The sequence below is a fragment of the Chelon labrosus genome, assembly GCF_963514085.1.
Source record: "Chelon labrosus genome assembly, chromosome: 9".
NCBI lineage: Eukaryota > Metazoa > Chordata > Actinopteri > Mugiliformes > Mugilidae > Chelon > Chelon labrosus.
Genome location: NC_140359.1, coordinates 2,194,763 through 2,212,274, shown reverse-complemented (window position 1 = coordinate 2,212,274; position 17,512 = coordinate 2,194,763). Strand labels below are relative to the sequence as shown.

The window sequence follows — 17,512 nt, the reverse complement described above, 5'->3', positions numbered from 1 at the left end:
AAGATGGCCTGGACACCCAAGTCAGGCTAAAATGTTCATTAGCCTAAACTATTGCACACTGTGGAAGGCATAGCTGAAACGTCTGTGTGAAGTTGTAAATAGAATATCAACTAAAATGAGGGTGCAGGTTTTTCTGCTTTAGATTTTGGTTTTACGCACCACGATTTGACCCTCTTTCTTCGGTTGAGAGCAGTAGTTTTAGTCACAATTTTTAACATCATTGGTGACTGTCCCATTTTGGTATTCAAGTCCTAGTATGCCGAGGCCTAGAAACCTGCACATCATGTGATGTCAGCCACAAATATTTTTATTAGCTTTGCTTTCATTTTCAATGCTCTAAACACTATTTAAATCCTAAATTATTTTTGCCAGGGCCACCCTTGTTCTGCAGTGACTCGTTCTGTTCCTTGAGTGGACTTTGAATGATATATCGGTCAATATTTGATGGCCGGTTGGCTCATGATGTTTTGTAATGCATGCCATAAAGCGCCCACATTTTTCTGTTTCTCCTCTATAACACCGTGTGCGTGGGTTTTGTGGTCTCCACAGAAGTCATTGAACATTCGCTGTGTGCCGGTTGAGAGAGTCGCGAACGTCTGGTTCCCCCTTTACTGCAGCTCCGCCCTGAAATCAGTCGATGAAATTTAACATCGTACTCGCGGTGTCAAACCAATCAGCGCGCAGAGGGGCAGGTCTCGAGACGGTGGTCCGGGAGGGCGACAGCCAATGAGAGCGCCGAATTTTCAGACAAAGGGGCTCGCGTCAACGATAGTTGGTCGCTTGACTGCTACATTATTCATATCCACGCGGTGCGTATTTAAGGAGTCACGATGAGGCGAGGTAGCGGGCTTCCTATGAAACATAACGGCTCTCCTCTGTCTGCGCATCATCTCAGAGTGTAACGGAAAGAACCGAAATGTTTGTTAACGTTCAAGCGAAGTTTCAAACCGTCTCTTAACGTGTGCACCAACACCAGTAAGCGCATTAAAACGTCGCCGTGTGTAATACTATCACCGGCGCGTCCATGTGGATGAGCACGCGGCTGCGGATTCATTCATAATCCCAGTACTGTCCTGGTGGATATACTTATAACTTCAAATATAAGCACACTGTTAAAGCACTACTCACAATGAGGCTCTGTAGAGTTATTTGCCCGCGCAAAAGGCCAGACAAACTGTGTGAAAGCGAAACATGAATAACAAAGGACATAATTGCTTATTGTGTAGATTTATTATATGGATGTTCCAGACGGGTGACATCAGCTATGCAAGGAAAGCACCATCACTGCCTTTTCTTTTTACACACACGCACACGAACCCGCACACGCACACACACACACACACACACACACACACACACACACACACACTGAGTTCAGCAGTGCATACACAGGAAGGGGAGGAGGGACAGCTCTACTTCTACGTCCCGATGTGCAGGGAGCTGCCGATTCATTTCACCTCCGCCTCCGATCAGCTCACTCCTTCCCGTCTTTAAGTGCCACGCTTAAAGGTGTCAGCGCGGATTTTGATTAAAAAGAAGTGGCACCGTTTTTTTGATACCAGCTTCCTTTCACCCTCTCATCCCCTTAACCGGGAACACCGCGGCAGGACGGCGAAGATAGAGAAGTTTAAACCTCCGGCTGCTGCCTCTCTAGGAGACGGCGGAATCCGAGATTTCACCGGTGCCACACCTCACCTCCCCCTGTCTTAAGTTAAATATTTTCGGAAGTTATCGTCGACTTCAGTGAAGTTTCCATTCGCCCGTGAGGACCGCACATCGCGACCCGGCATCATGACTCGGAGATCCTGTGCCATTTACGCCACCGGGATTGTCTGCGCTCACCTCCTGATAGTGGGGATCGCCCTGGTCGTGGCTCAAGTCTTCCAAACAATGATTCACAGCCGGTTAAAAAAGGTGAGTGGTGCCGTTTAGACACAGCAAATCGCAACGAATTTACTGTTCCTCCCCTCCTTTCACAATTCTTCCATCTGTGCTGGGTGTAAATGTTTCCTCTGCCGTAGTCAGTGATGCAGATCGTCACTGGTGATGGCACATACAAGGTTATACGATTATCCAGTGTGTGAGTAAATGGTGTGTATGTATCTGTTTAGGGCTGCTAATAATTTCTGTGTTGCTGCATTCTGCAGCTCCAGCTCTGTCGGACGAAATCAGGTCGTCCAAATGATCCGGGGTTATGCAGCGTGTAAGTCCCGTTACAAGGTTGTGCAGCTTCGGCTTTTTGTTCAAGTGTGCATCATGACACCTTTAATCAGCATGTATGTTTAAATGCACACCTAATACACGCTTCGCTGTAGGTAGAAAGCCCCTCTAACTCCCACAATGATGGGGAATTTAGATTGTCAGAGGTGAGTCTTTCATGACCTTACCACGTTTTATGCCTTTTTTAATCTCATCTGAACCAAATACATGTTGTGTGCTCAGCCGTTTAAAGATCTACAGCGTTCCTATGATTTGACCAGTGTCCACATGATCCAATTATTGAATTAAGTTGAGTTTGGATAATAAGGGAAGGACATGATATGTTCTGTCTTACGGCTCAGTACTGGGTGCATGACCTGGTGACATATTTCTAATGGTGCAGGCTTTATCTGCGGATTTCTCGGTTGGTTTTAGGTAGGTTGTTGTGGTAGTAGTAGTAGTAGTAGTAATCTGGATAGGGGGGAAGTCAGCAGGTCTGGAGGGATGGGGGAAGGGAGCCCGGGTGAGTGGACAGGCGACTCTTGGAGTCCCTGACTCTACAGCAGGTTGTGGCATCATCCACCATTCTGCAAATCAAGCATCCAGCTTGTTTCAACCAGTCAAAGCTGCACTGATTGGATTCATGGATCCTTAAACGTCTTGACACTGATAAAAGATATTTCAGCAGTGTCAGTATATTAGGTATAGGTCCTGAAAACGCATCCGTGCAGTATGCCATCCCAACCCTAGTTTTTATTATTTATTTTTTTTTTAGGTTACAGTATGACTCCACAGCATCTCAAATTAGTCGGGTATTTCTCTGACTTGGGATAATTTAGAGATTAGTTATTCAACATAACATTAGTTGACGTTTAGAAAGCATTTAAAAGGTGAATGGATCATTTTTGAAAGTATTCAGCTTAAATATGTATTTATAGACTCAAGCTGTATGGGAATTTAGATAGGATGAGCTACTATTCCTGAAAATAAGGTTAGCCTGAGATACTTGGTGCAGTGACTTTTCTACATGTCCAACAACTGGTGGGGCGTTGACGCTGGCTTGGTCAGAATATTCACTTGTTATCATAGTTCAGGCCATGTGAGACGGCTGGAGTGGCAGCCCAATTGGTGGGGGGTATTTGCAGCTGACACCCTCTCACATCTTAAAGACCCTCATGCTGCTCCCTTCCTCTATAAAATTCCTTACATTCCTCTTAGTGACATAAATCAGTGCACTGGATGCCCCGTGCAGCTCATCAGCACTCTAAAATACCTCTCCCTGTTACGAAGGAGAAAAAAGACAGGGACAGCAGAGAAGCTCCACACGCTGTTTGTCCTGGTTGCAGACTTACAAACAGCTGCCTCGCTGACATGGTTTACCCCTCCTGCACTTAAATTCAGGTCTGAGTCTCATTTTTCTCTCATTCTGACTCATGGCTGCATCCCAGGGGACCCAAATTAAGACTGTTTGTCAAAGTTCATCAACGGGGGACCTAATTCTGATGTGGCTGGCGATTGCATGAAATGACAGCATAGCTAATCCTCTTTCGCCTCAGTCTTCCCATTGAATTAGGCTGACAAGCTGAACTGACTCCAGAAGTCCGTCTAATCTCGCTTTGAATGTGGCCCTCTCTGTAATAATGATGTCGCAGAGTTGTTTGGGACAAGTCAAAGCTGCCTCCAGGACACAGACTTTGTGTGTCTGCTGTGATGGGTGTGGAGGGCAGCAGCACAAAAGACGCGTTAGGAATTTGACAGACTTCTCTGCCTCGAGGGTATGATTTTTTGCAGGCAGCAAACTCCTGATTCCGTGCTGCTGTATCGGCCTCGGCCTATCCCAACTCGATGACGAAACTGAAAAGAGAAAACACCCACTCATGCCACTCCTCTCAGAGACTTTTCTCTGTGGTATGGTAGCATTTGAGAACAAGGTCATGCTGGTGAAAACACAAGAAATTTGAGCTCAGTTTTACGAATGGAAGTCTTGACAAAAGATTTTCTTTTCATGAAAGCAGGATTTAAAGCAGGAACTTCTCACGTCACACCTGAGCTGTGCCTCAAGTTGTTTAGCTAATGACCGGTATGAATCAGCCATCGCACCAGCGAACGTGAATGACACTGCTTTTAGTGCACTGAGCAACCTCACCACCGTGTCCCTCAGTTGTTATTTTTTTGTTTATTGGTGACAGAACAAGGTTTTTTCTTTATAGATAAATGATGGTCATAAAACTTTGAAGGCCTTTTGAAAGACCTTTGTTCAAGGTTGACAAACACAACCTTGAACCTTGAGGTTCGTGCGGGCCACAATCACAGTTGAGTGAGTTTCCCAAATGCTCCAGGGGAAAGTCCAGATGAGACAGAAGCCTGTTTGGAAAGGGACAGAGTTTGCATTTCATTTCAAGAGAGCAACTCATTCTCAGTCATTTCTGCTGATTTGGTGAAATATGTTGTCCTGCAGTGCCCTGAATTCCTTTTGTAGTCACTACCTTTCCGTCGGTTATTTGCTTTCATTTCCTAAAATGGGAAGCAGAATCATCAAGACTGAAGAGGATCCCACTTGTTAAATACCTCTATTTCCTCTTAAGCAAGTCTCAAGACTCTGTTTCTGGAAGTGCGGTCATGCAGCTGCGGCGTCGCATTATCCAGTTGTTCACGGGCTGATCATGGGCTGAGATTGGCAAATGCTTGATAAAGAAAGGATGCACATAAAGGCATCTGAGCTGCAGGAATGAATTGATCAGAGATTCACATACCTAAATAAATCAAAGTTCTCCCTTTTCAATTTTAGGTTTCAGTTGTCTGACCTTTTTTAGACAGTCGGTATCAATATGTATGATATGACAGATGTGATATTTTGTCTGAGCCTTGTGACACCTAAGAAGGGTTCTTCTAAAGAGGCAAATGGAGCAAAACACATTTGGATGTTGAAACCCAAACAGGAAGTCGACCACACCATAAGCTATATTCTCTCAACAGTAAGTGCCTGTGTGAGGCCACAGAACACAATGTATGGCCTCGTTGCACCTCTCTGTACTCCAGGGACAGAGGGTCTTCAGGAAGTCCACCATGAAATAGAGGAAGCGAGCAATTTCTTCTTACCCGAGTTTTAAAAATACACACCCCAAGAATGGAAAATGTTGGCTTGGTCAACAGACACCCTCAGTCAACACACTGGAAGCGCTTCAGTTCTCTTTGATGCACAAGTTAAACGTTACAGTTTTTCGTGTTCAGACATGTGGCAGCCGGGCTTGTGTTACACACACTGTCACTTACTACTGGCATGTTTTTCTCTACATGATAAGAGCCTTGTTACTCACAGTGAAGCTATCATTTTAATTTTAGTTTTCTCATAGCTCGTTGTTGCCGTGTTGCTTTGGCTGACTCAAAGCCCACAACCTGGTTCTTGCCTAGGCTTGCTGAAGCCGGAGACTGTGTGCGGTTTTTTGCTAAGAGTTGCAATCCTTCCTCCTGATGGCCTATCAGCTGTGAAGGACTTTTCTCCGGGTTTTCTCCTTGCAGAAAATGGCCTCTCAGCTGGCGCTCAGTCAGGAGAGAGCTTTGAAAGTAACCCCAAAATTTAAGAAACCAAATGCATTCGGCATCATTTCCAGTTAAAATGGCAGCGTTTTGTGCCGTGGCAGATGTAGCCTTTTTTCTCAGTCTGAATTTATATTTTCCTTGTTGACAGGAAATTACTTTGACAGAGAAGAGCCAAATGTTTGAGTCATGGAAGAATCCACCTCCACCTGTTTATGTGGAGTACTACTTCTTCAATGTGACCAATCCAGAGGATTTCTTGGCAGGCAAGAAGGCAGCTGTCAAACAGATTGGACCATATACTTACAGGTAAGTTTGCTGTGAAGACTTAAAAACGTGTGTAATATAGAGTGGTGTTTTTAAGGAATTTGTTGGACTAACTAAACAATATCATGTCCACACCAGGGAATACAGGCCACGGGAAAATGTAACTTTCCTGGAGAACGGCACCAAGGTTTACGCCTTGAACCCAAAAACATTTGTCTATGTGCCTGAGAAGTCCGCTGGTGACCCCGAAGTTGACATTATCAGGACTATCAACATCCCGTTTGTGGTGAGACAGTTTGCCTGTACAGAACAATGTGTGCTGGTGTTTCTCTTGTTATTCAAGAATCCTGAATTTGATTGTCATGTTTTTCTTCACATTATTCCCCAAACCCCCCCTAGCCATTGTCCTTAAAGCTACATTGTGACATTTTCCTGTCATCAACACATGAACTCAAGCTTGTCGGGCCAAGACAAACAAACCAAGTGAAATTGAACACACTGCATTTACCCTGACCTGTTCCACAAACAAGACATCAAGTATTGCCAACGTGAACTTTCTCAACTGTTGTCTTTTCTTTCTCTAACTATATATTGTTTTCCTGCTCTTTCTTCCTTAGGCGGTGATGAATGAGATGAATTCCTACGGATTCGTCATGCGATCTTTGGTTTCCATGTATGTGAGCAGCCTGGGTGTGGGGTTGTTCATGACCCGCACAGTGCATGAGGTTCTGTGGGGCTTCAAAGACCCTCTTCTCACAAAGATCCACAACATGAGGCCTGAAGTGGATGAAAATTTTGGACTGATGTGGAAGGTAAGCATGGTTGCCACTGAGGTTTGAATCACTTTGTATGAGTATGTTTTAAAGTGCAATAGCCTAGGAAAGCTCTTACTCATGACTGTAGGAAACATGTGGTAGCGTCACGCAAGAGAAGTGATCTTGGCCACATGCTGATAGAGTGCATATACTTCCTGTTTATATGGCAACGTCTGCAGCTTTGCTAAGGAGGCGACGCCACCAATCATGTGATCCTCAGTACGTATTATTGTGTCATATGTCACACTCACATGGGATGTGGCCCATTGGTTGAACAACATGAGCAATTTGAAGACATCCAGTTATAGAGAGTAGAAGAAGAAATTTGGCATTTTCCACCGTTTTGATTTTACAGACAAAATTCCTGATTTTTAAGGAAAAGTTTAATATTTAGGTACGGTTAGGGTTAGTACAAAGTTCTTGCTTTTTATTTTTGTGTTCATCAGTCTTTTAGCATCTACAATCACTGTTAAGAACTGTAAGAACAACTACAGGGGCGTATCACTTGTGTGAAATGGTGGAGGGATATAGACCGTGGTTAGGACAGTCAGTGCCTCTACTGTATCCCGGACCGTTGTCTGGTCACAGCAGCTTTGTGTGAACCTCGTGTCTCGTCTTGTTTTCCACAGAAAAATGGCACCCATGAAGGAGAGTTTGTGTTCCACACAGGCGAGGAGAACTACATGGATTATGGCAAGATCGACACGTGGAATGGCCTGAGGTAAAGATGCACATTAAGCATGGTCAGTTGTTTGTGAAGAAACATTTTTTCCCCTTTTGCTGCTTTTCTGAAAGACAGGAAACAGCTTACCAGCACAGCACCACCACTTCCTTCTAGTCATGATATCCACATTTACTTTGTTGCACAATATGTATCCAAAAGTCCAGAAGAGAAAGTGTTTGCTCCCTAACTGTAGGTAGAGCAGTATTACAAAATGAATGAAGGGCCACCCACAGGGACTTTGCACTTTGAATATAATCGCACCTGTAGGTAAAATGCGGTACTGGAAGAAGTACTGTCACCTGTCTCGGACTATGGGAAAATTTGTAATGGATATTTTCAGTATTTTCTTTCTGTTTCATCAACTAATCTATGAATTTATTATTCAAATAAAGTGTACAGTTAAAGCTGCTAGTATTCCACCACTAATATCTGTTTCTTTTTGATCAATAGGAAGATGTCGTGGTGGTCTTCCAGTCAGAGCAACATGATCAACGGTACTGACGGCGCTGTGTTCCACCCACTAATAAACAGGAACGAGCTGCTCTACATCTTTGCTGCTGATCTCTGCCGGTATGCACGTGTGCTTATGTGGCATACATTTTTTTTTACAGTCCAAACACCCTAGCAGGGCAAGGACCTGGGCTTCCACTGAGGTTTCAGTAATGTGTCCTCAAATTCACTGAGTTCTGAATGAAGTCATGACACATGTGGGAAGAGTGCACCCACAAGCCATCATTACACGGGAAATGGTCTTCTGTGTAGGATATGTGCATGCTTATTGTTAAGCCAAACATTATTGGCTATTTACTTCCTCTGGATGGGGTAAATTTCCTTGAAGTAGATAGTGAGTTCTTCCTGTCTTTCCTCAGATCGATTCATCTCGCCTATGTGAAAGACGTGGATGTGAAAGGGATCCAGGCTTACCGCTTTGCACCCCCCAGGGACGTCCTCATGAGCCCCAAAGAGAACCCCACAAACGCGGGCTTCTGTGTGCCAGCTGGAGACTGCCTCGGCACTGGGGTGCTTAAAGTCAGCGTTTGTCGAGAAGGTTGGTGCACTGCCCTGCTTCCCCCTCCAATCAGCCCCCGAGTCAATTGTCACAGAGCCTGACCCAGTTACCCACCACCCACTCCCCTTTGATCAGAACAAACCAACCCCATGAGTCAGTCAACTACCGCGACCCATAGGTTAGAATCTGACATTCCCACTGTTTGAGCATGCCAGATTTTTACTCAATACATGGTTCAATTATTAACTGTGCTGACTGTGTGTGAAGGTGATTTAAGTATTTTATGGTGGTCATTGAGTGGAGTGTGATTGCCCAGATAAGGCCATTTCCACTGGGCTTGACACATGACTATGTTGTAGTATCACTGAAAGATAAGCTACTGTAACCCCTGGACCTTACTGTTTGTACATGCAGATTATTCATTTATTAATTTATTTATTTAAAATCCTTTTATTTAGTCATTCTAAAATGTGTTGGCGGTAGACAACGCACTGTAAAACTGTCAGTAGAGGCGTTGAACAGTTTTTCCACAGGTTCAGCTCACTAAGGTCAAATCTGGTTGGCTGTCAGTGTAACTTCCTCAGATTTAAACACTGAGGGAAACACACCTAATTGGTGAGATTTGTGTGATGCTTGAGTGACAGCCAATCAAGGCCTGTTGTCATGTGCAAAACGAAACTGACAGTGTGTGAGGTATGGAAAGGTTCAACCACAGAAACCATAAAAATCTTTATGGTTTCTTTAACTGCCATATATTGTAGCAGGTAAATATTTCTTCCTGTTGTCAGTCCTCTTGTGTGGCTTGTAATCCACAAAATGCTAAGTAAAGCGTTTCCTTCCATGGTTTCAAAATATTAAATAATCTTTTTTTTAATGTAAATACTCTTGATTCCCTCATCTACTACCTTTGGTTTTATCTTAACTGGCTCTTAGAAATTAGCATTTTTTTTCCTGTTTGCAATCATTCAATACACTGTTCCATAATATTAAGTCCATTCTGAAGAGCTGTGTTAATTAATATTTTGAAATCACTGTGTAGTGATCCAAGGACTTTACTTGTTGGAATTGATCTGTTAACAAACCTGAGTCGTGATGGTTGTTTGAAGTTTGCTTTTGGCTGATGGCTGAGCACTAAACATCCTTCATAGCAGGATATTTCTGTTGTGTTAAGGAGTGACTTATTTAGAAGAATTTGGTGTCTACCTCACTATGGAAATAATCATAATAAACCCATAACAGATTTTCTCATTCCAAAGAAAGATAAACACACGGTGATCAGAGCCTCTTGTCTTTAATGTGTCAGTTAATCATTATTTGGTCTCAATAGAATGTGAACCAAACATTCCTTTAGGTCTCTGCTCCACCATATCATTTAGCGATACGACTGTATCTCTGGTTGCTGCACAACACCAGATAGTGCTGTGTCTTATCTTATGTTTGATTCTCCTTTTATTTTACTCTTGTTGTGTGGGGTGACTCATCTTAGGATACAAACATGACTCATTCATGTGTTTGTCTGTCTTGCTTCCTTAAAGGAGCCCCTGTCGTGGTGTCCTTCCCCCACTTTTATCAAGCAGACCCTGCATACATCAATGCCGTTGACGGACTTAATCCCAACCAGGAGGAACATGAGACGTACCTCGACTTGCAGCCGGTATGGCTAACACTTTCTACCTTTTCTTTAAACAACAATGAGCAGTGAATATGTCAATACTCAATTTAGCTGTAAAACCAGAAGAGACAGTGATACAGGCGTGCTCTTAAAATGCTCATAAAAACACCCTGTCAGTTTAAATGTTCACTCATATTTGCATGATACTGTGAAATATGTAGCTTTTTATCACAAAAGTATGGTAAAATGGAAGCTGTCATCCAGACAGATTTGAATGCATGGGACTGCAGCTTTCTTCCAAGCGTAGGAATTATTAGAAAGAACAGTAAAGGTCATGTTTTTTATTTTATTTTTTTCCTCAATCTCTTGTAGACAACAGGCGTTCCCATTCGTGCCTGCAAGAGAGCTCAGCTCAATATCATTGTGAAAAGGATTCCAGGCTTCCCGTAAGTCAAACTTTATCGAACCCTTATCCACTTTGCTGTTGCTTCACTCCGTCGCCACATCAGCCACATGTTTAGACAAATGTTCTTCCTCACTTCCCTGTCTCTTTCTCTTTCTGCCCTACAGCATCACCAAGAACCTCAGTGAGATCATTTTCCCCGTCATGTTTGTCAATGAGGTAAGGCTCTCCCCTTTAGCACTACTCAAACCTGTTCTGTTTCGTAAGGGAGTCATAAACCAATATTGGCATCTTTCCCAACTCTAGACTGCAACTGTTGATGATGACTCGGCATCGCAGATGAGGACACTGCTCCTTATCGTAACTCTGGTGTCAAACTTCCCCTTGCTCATTGTGGGCTTGGGCATCATCCTGCTCCTGGTGCTGGTCGTCTTGTTCTGCCGAAATCGCCAGAAGAAGGTAGGGCCCCTGCTGTTGCCGTGGACCAAGCCGTAGTAATAATCCAGTTAATTTAATGTGAGGCGTGTGCTAGCCACTGACATTAGCTCACAGTGTAAATGAGACCTAGACTGATGTTAGTTAGATGTCACAGTAAACGCTACAGGTTTTAAAGTTTTGACTGTGTTTTTGCATGATTAACAGTTTCCTGCCTCAAACGCACCGGGGTGCTGCAGGCGTAACCCAAAGCTACACGCATGTTTGCTAACACATTGCATGAGTCCTATGCCGCAAAGCCCGCATGAGCAGTTTTCTGCAATTCTGCATCAAATTCTTGCTGAATGTGTTCTAACAGTTGATGCACCATTGCCGAATTCGGGAAGAAGAAGTGTCTTAATTTGCTTTCTGTCAGAGCAGCTATGAGCCAGCATAGCCGTAGTTCACTGAACGAGAGTAACCTGGGAATGATGTACAGCACATGTTCTCTTTTTATCTGTAGTAGTCCAGAACCCTGGCCTCACAGCTTTCAGATTATTTCAGGTCAGGTCAATGACCTTGCAGAGGAAGGTCTGCAACATGTTAGGAAATGGTTTGATAACTCTGTCCGGCAATAACAAATTCCATCCACTATCACCGAATAGTTGGGCTTTTGTGCGTGTTAAATGAACAAGTTCTAAACGGTGATCCTCAGATGTGCTGACATTTTTGGATTTTACTGTGTCCGGACAGAGCCAGGCTAGCTGTTGGCCCCGGTATCCAAGCTGTAAAGCTAGGCTAGCCAGCTACCAGCTGTTGTCAGAGTGGTATTGATCTTCTCATCTATCTCGCTAAGAAAGCAAATAACCATAGTTACTGAAAGACCTTTAGTTTACGTGAGGAAAAGTCATGCTTAATTGCAATGTGAAGAAGTATTGTATTAACCATGTTCTAATTTAAATTTTTTGTAACCCCCCCTTTTTTTCCTTTTTCTGTTTTAGAATGAAGTAAAACGTATTGATTTTACTGAAGCTTTTCATTCTTTTACTGTAAGTCTTCAGTTTTGCCTTGTTTTCTATTCTCTTAATTTTGTTGCCCATCATCATCTCTGATTATTATCATTTTAATTATCTTTATGGGGCATGTTAATCTTTTTTTAAGTTCTCGTCTCACAGTGTAATTGGTTTCTTGTTTTTAAGTTCATGTTTTCTGTGGTGGCTGCATATTTACACTGTTGTGGGTTTACTGTGAGCATTTCAGTCAAAACATTTGGTCCCATTTTAATGTCGGTGTTGAGTGAAATATTTGAACGTCTTACCATTTCTGTGGTTTACACTGACACCTTTTTGTCCCCTCAGACGGCGAAAGATGACACGGCCTACACTCAGGTCAGCGACAAACCCGATGATTCGTCAGAAACGCCGGCCAACCAGCCAATGAAGAACGGCTCCTACATTGCCATGTCTCCAGTGGAGGCCCAGAAGTGTTGATTGAGGATCCCCTCTCCAACTGTGGAGCTCAGGAAGAGGGCTGAGGGAACAGCACAGGGGTGTTACATTACCATGGGTGGGGGTTTGCATACACAGTTGGCTCATTTTCACTTTATTTTGGGGGTGGGGGGAGTATGGGAAAAGCAGTGGGACACAAACCCCACTAATTGTGTAGTCAACAAAGACATTACTTCTCTCACTGAGCCCTCTTATGACTGTCTGCCCTCCTCCACCTACTGAGCATGGCCTTCACATCCTGCAGGACTGCGTCACAACCAACTCCACACTCTAATCCTCATTTCCGTCCTGGTTGGCCCCGAAGATGAAGGGACTCTGAACGGGATCGGCCAGGACAAGCCTTCTCCTTAATTCTTCTGAGGGAACACGGTAGCCTAGGTGTCGCTGCTGCACACAGATGCATGATCTTCTGAGCAGACTCTACCATCTAATAAGGGTCAAAGCGTGTTTAGCATTCCCAACGTTTGTGGGTGCTGTTGCAGTCGTATTCTCGCTCTTTCCTTTCCATCAGTGTTGCGTGAGAAGAAAACCTTAACCCAACAGTTTAGGAAGTCCCTGTTAACTGAATCTATAGAACAAAACTCTGAGCTGATGGGCTCGGAACATGGAATAGTTTGGTAACAAAACTTAACGTGATGTATTCTTTTGTAAAAGAAGGAAGAAAGAACAGACTGAGCCAAACTATAACTTATAATGTTTTGCCTTTTTTCCTAAGATGAATTAGTGCACCCACACACACACACACATATGTTGCACTTTCAGTATCAGTTAGTGAAAGTGTGTGTGCACCTTAACTAACACTTCAGTGTCCTCTTTTGATGGATACTGGGCAACTATTTGTTTTTCCAATTGAAGGCAAGGTGAAGTGTGACACCTGAAGTAACCATGAATTTGAACCCCTTTCCTCCACGCCTCACCCTTTTCCTCCGCAAAAAACACCAGTTAACAGAGTCCTAGGATGCATTTCAAAGTCCTCCCCGGTCAAGGTGACAACCAGTTAACCGAGAAATAGCTTGGAAAGCTGGACCTCTTGGCATCCCCACAAACAAACAAAAAGGAAGAACAAACGCCCACAGAACTTACAAGGGAGACTCGAACCTGCTTTCTGCCTTACAGTGGTTCAGCGCAGTCTTTATTTTCATACGTGGTTCAAATAAGCTGGAACTCTCTAGTTATTATTGTACATATAAAAAGGGGAACAGTTGAGATACCTCTGACCAAATCCAGCAAACAGTCCTTCTGTGTGTGCTGAGAAGACACTAACGCTGCTCTGGTGTCCACCGCTCCTGCACGTCTACACTGTTGCGTAATACAGAAAGCACAATTTGGATTGTTAGAACCAGTCCTCACACATGGCTACCAGATTCTTTTGATTCTGTCAAAAAAAAGAAATAGACTCTTAAGAGTAGGAGCTCTGTGCGCCTCTCGCCGCTGTGCAGTCATTCAGTTTGCCAAGGAGCTGTAGGCATTCAGGCAAATTCAGCACACAGCACTTGAATCACTGTTTGTCTTATACGTTTCATGTTGTCTTTCAGTTTCTCTGTCCGCCACATTTGTCTCGTCACATGACAAAACCCACTGGTGATCTCTGGTGGGAAGTGAATTTAAGGCCATAAAACTGTCACCGTGGAAAATTCCCTGCACTTTGCCTGGAAATTGTGCCCTGTGTATTTTCATTGTTGTGTTTTTTTTTTTTGTTTTTTTTGGTTCTGATTATTTCAATGCAAGTGGTCCATATGTTCAGTACATTTCAACCCTTTGTTCTGCTTGTATAAGTCGTGAAGGCTGTTGTGACTGGACAACAGACATCCAAGGCTCTGTGTTATTTGCTTTTCAGCACATGGAGTGTCTTCTTTTGATATACTTTTGTATTTGTTATTGCTGCTAAAAATGCCATAACCTATGGACTTGTATTCGTATGTGGAGTATTTACCATAATGTGCTCCAAAGCATTTCAGGTTGAGCCGCAGGGGCTGTTTTTTCAAGTCTTAAACCTGGGAGGCTTTTTGTGTTGTCAACCCTTTCACACCTGAGCACAAGATACAAAGCCCAAAGCTTGCTGCCATTTACTGGAATTAGCAGTTATAGTTATCATTAGAAACCTGTTGTATCACACTTAACATCTCATTCTTCGATTAGCTAGTGATGTGACTATATCACATGTATTATTGGGGTTTTCTTATTATGGGGTTAGTAAACTTGACTTTTCTGGAGGTGCCCAAAAGGGGCGAGCCACTTTTGCACCACCTAAGATGGGTGCCCAAAGTTGGATTCGGAGTTTAATAACACTGTGGTCATGTAGAGTCCTTTTAAAGCAACTGTTGGAAAAAAAGAACACTTATTTGCTTGCAGGTAGATACGGCTCTGTTCATTAAGACACCAGCCAGGAGGTGATTAACTTTGCTTAACACAAAGCCTTGAAACGGAGGGAAACCGCTAGCATGTGTCATGCTGTAACGGAACCAAGCTCCCAGCATCTTTAAAGCACAGAAGTTAATGTGCAAAGTTAACGAAATAATTCAGCAGTGTTTTTGACTTTGTTTTTGTATGGATTAAAAGGTAAAACAAGAGCTATGTTTAAAGGTGCTGGCAGGAAGATGCACTAGCCGTTTCCCTCTAGTCTTCGTGCTAAGCTAAGTTAAACGTCTCTTTACTGCAGTCTGAACTGACATGAGAGTACTAACTGTATTTTGACTGTAAGCCACAAAGCAAATACTACCAACAATGTTGAGCTATTCCTCTGAAGTGAAGTCTTTTCACTAAAGGCCTTTTTACTCCACCTACATGCATGCGACCAACTCCTTGTGCAAACTCGCAGTTCATCGTTGTTCAACTTTTCAGATGTCGTGACCTGAACCTGTAAGACCTTAATCCGGAGAGTTGTGTATGTGTGTTCGTGTCGCTGTTCAAACACGCACACCTGGGCCATCGCTCCTCTTCAGTCTACTACGCCGACCTTTGAGTCCAATCCTCCAAACCCACTGGCTCGTCCCTGCTCGACCAAAGATAACCCAGATAGATCTGCCCCGGCGCCGTGTTTACTTTCTGTGATAACGGTTGTGCCACTAAACCACCGCCTTCCTTTTTTTTCCTTTTTTTTTTTATAAAAAAAGAAAAAATAATCGTGCCACCACTTTTGTGAAGTATTTGCAACCGTGTTGCGTGAATACATGTGTATGTGCCTTTTTACATCAAGGCAAGCATAAAGACATGAATTTAGATGTTTGGCTGGTATTGCTTTTATTCACCCAGTGCAAAGCAAACAACAGTAATCCATGCTCTTTATGGGCAGAAAAAAATCTCAGTATTATGTAAGACGAAGCAATACAGAGTATGTAAAATAAATTGTGGATGTTTTGTTATGGGGCCACACGATATTTATGTTGAGTTTTTTTTTTCCTAAATTTTTGTTAGTTTCATTCTTGTAGGAGTATTTTCTTTATTTCTGTAGTGTGATTTAGTTGTTTATTTTGTAATATTCAGCTTGACTACAAGCACATTTCATTGATCATTTCAATTGTTTTCACACTTAAAAGATGGACCAGTAAGTCACACTGGAAACAGTCCTGTAAAGAGTGTGGTGAGTGGTTGAAGTTTTGGGTGTTTGTGTTGGATGAGTATGAGACCTTATGTCTGTGGAGCAATGCACCATCTCTGTCAAACTGTAGAGATTTACTGGAAGGCTGATTATCTTGACTGAGTAAAATGTTAATGCTGTGTAATATATCTAGATGAATGAAGCCCTCCTTCAGGGATGAGCATGAGTGCCATACCATCCTTTTATTATTAGTTTCCCTTATTTTCATTTTGTAACAACAACATTTCCCCATTTGAATATTCTGGAGTCACTAACAGACATTTCCTTTTGAATTCTACTAATTTGTTTTGCTGCTGAAAATGACAATCCCCCTTGTCATGTTAGGTGCAAAATGATTTAAAGGTAATATCCATTTTTAGTTTTGATAATTTACACTGCACAGATGTTTCTACAGTGCTTTTGTAAACATTTCTAGTGTTATTTGCAAAAAAATAAAAGTTGCAGTCAAATGCAAAGTTCACACGGCCGTCTGATGTCTTTTGTTTAACTGCCTGAATTTAGAGGAAGAAATTTGAATCAGTTTGTGACAGTAAGACTAATGAAGAGGAGCCAGATAAGGTTTATGGCTTACTGCTACTAATCTCTGAAAATCATCAGTTTGAATTTCCGTCTTCTGAAGCTGAAGCTGAGCGCTTCTGGTGTGGTTTTCTATGTTTCTCTTCGTGTTTAAAGGTCCGCCCGGATTTAATTGGCGAAATGCAGACCCCAAAACTCGACATGGACAATTTAAACGTTAACAGTGAGTTAATAAGATCCATTAAAGAGATGCTTGTGGACAAGGTTCAAATGTGAATTTTTAGAAACCTACTTGGGAAGATCTGCAAAATTACATGAGGTCATTTCTCCTCACTTCTTCAATTTCTATCAGTCTACTGAATGACTAAGAAGATAATCAGACGATCAATCAATTAATCAACCAAAATGTTTCAAATTAGTTCCACATCAACCAACTTCATGATAATCAGCAATGTGTATCTGATAATATAGCGTGTAACTGTGTAGCAGTCACATTGTTTACCTTTGTGTGGTCATGTTAACAGACTTTTGTATTCATATTTGTACTTTTTCTTCAGACAATGATGTGAATACTTCCTCTACCACAGAATGTACCATTTGATGATTGTACAGATTAAACAAAGATACAACAGGCCTTGCTATTCTAAACTATGCTAAGCTGCTAAGCTAACCGAATGAGCAAACTGGATGAGCCGACCAGTGTTGGTACAAACATGAACATATCATACTCATACAGTTGGAACAAGTCTATTGACTTTGGAAATTGGAATGTAAATACATTCACTAGAGTTCTGTATTTGAGTATATATTTGAGGTACTTGGCATAATTTGTTTTTAATTTTGTGCACCTTTCCACTTGTACCTACCTTTTAACAGGTAATATTGCACTTTTTCCTCTTCTACATTTACT

The 17,512-nt window shown here is 42.6% G+C and overlaps 1 protein-coding gene across 1 annotated transcript; it reads left to right on the top strand.

The window, feature by feature from the left end:
• Positions 1-844: 844 nt before the first annotated feature.
• On the top strand, positions 845-16,546 carry scarb2a (scavenger receptor class B, member 2a). The gene is made up of 13 exons (XM_084551007.1): positions 845-1,914; positions 5,888-6,045; positions 6,142-6,289; positions 6,621-6,815; positions 7,448-7,539; positions 7,993-8,112; positions 8,412-8,590; positions 10,087-10,205; positions 10,536-10,609; positions 10,734-10,785; positions 10,873-11,025; positions 11,982-12,029; positions 12,339-16,546. The coding sequence occupies exons 1-13, from the start codon at positions 1,792-1,794 to the stop codon at positions 12,468-12,470; spliced, it is 1,593 nt and encodes a 530-aa protein (XP_084407133.1). The 5' UTR covers positions 845-1,791; the 3' UTR covers positions 12,471-16,546.
• The last annotated feature ends 966 nt before the right edge of the window (positions 16,547-17,512 follow it).

Bases quoted from the DNA above. Each gene is read 5' to 3' on its own strand.
- scarb2a (XM_084551007.1), top strand. From the start codon at position 1,792: ATGACTCGGAGATCCTGTGCCATTTACGCCACCGGGATTGTCTGCGCT. The intron at 7,540-7,992 runs GTAAAGATGCAC...TTTGATCAATAG, and splicing joins GACACGTGGAATGGCCTGAG to GAAGATGTCGTGGTGGTCTT. The intron at 12,030-12,338 runs GTAAGTCTTCAG...TTGTCCCCTCAG, and splicing joins AAGCTTTTCATTCTTTTACT to ACGGCGAAAGATGACACGGC.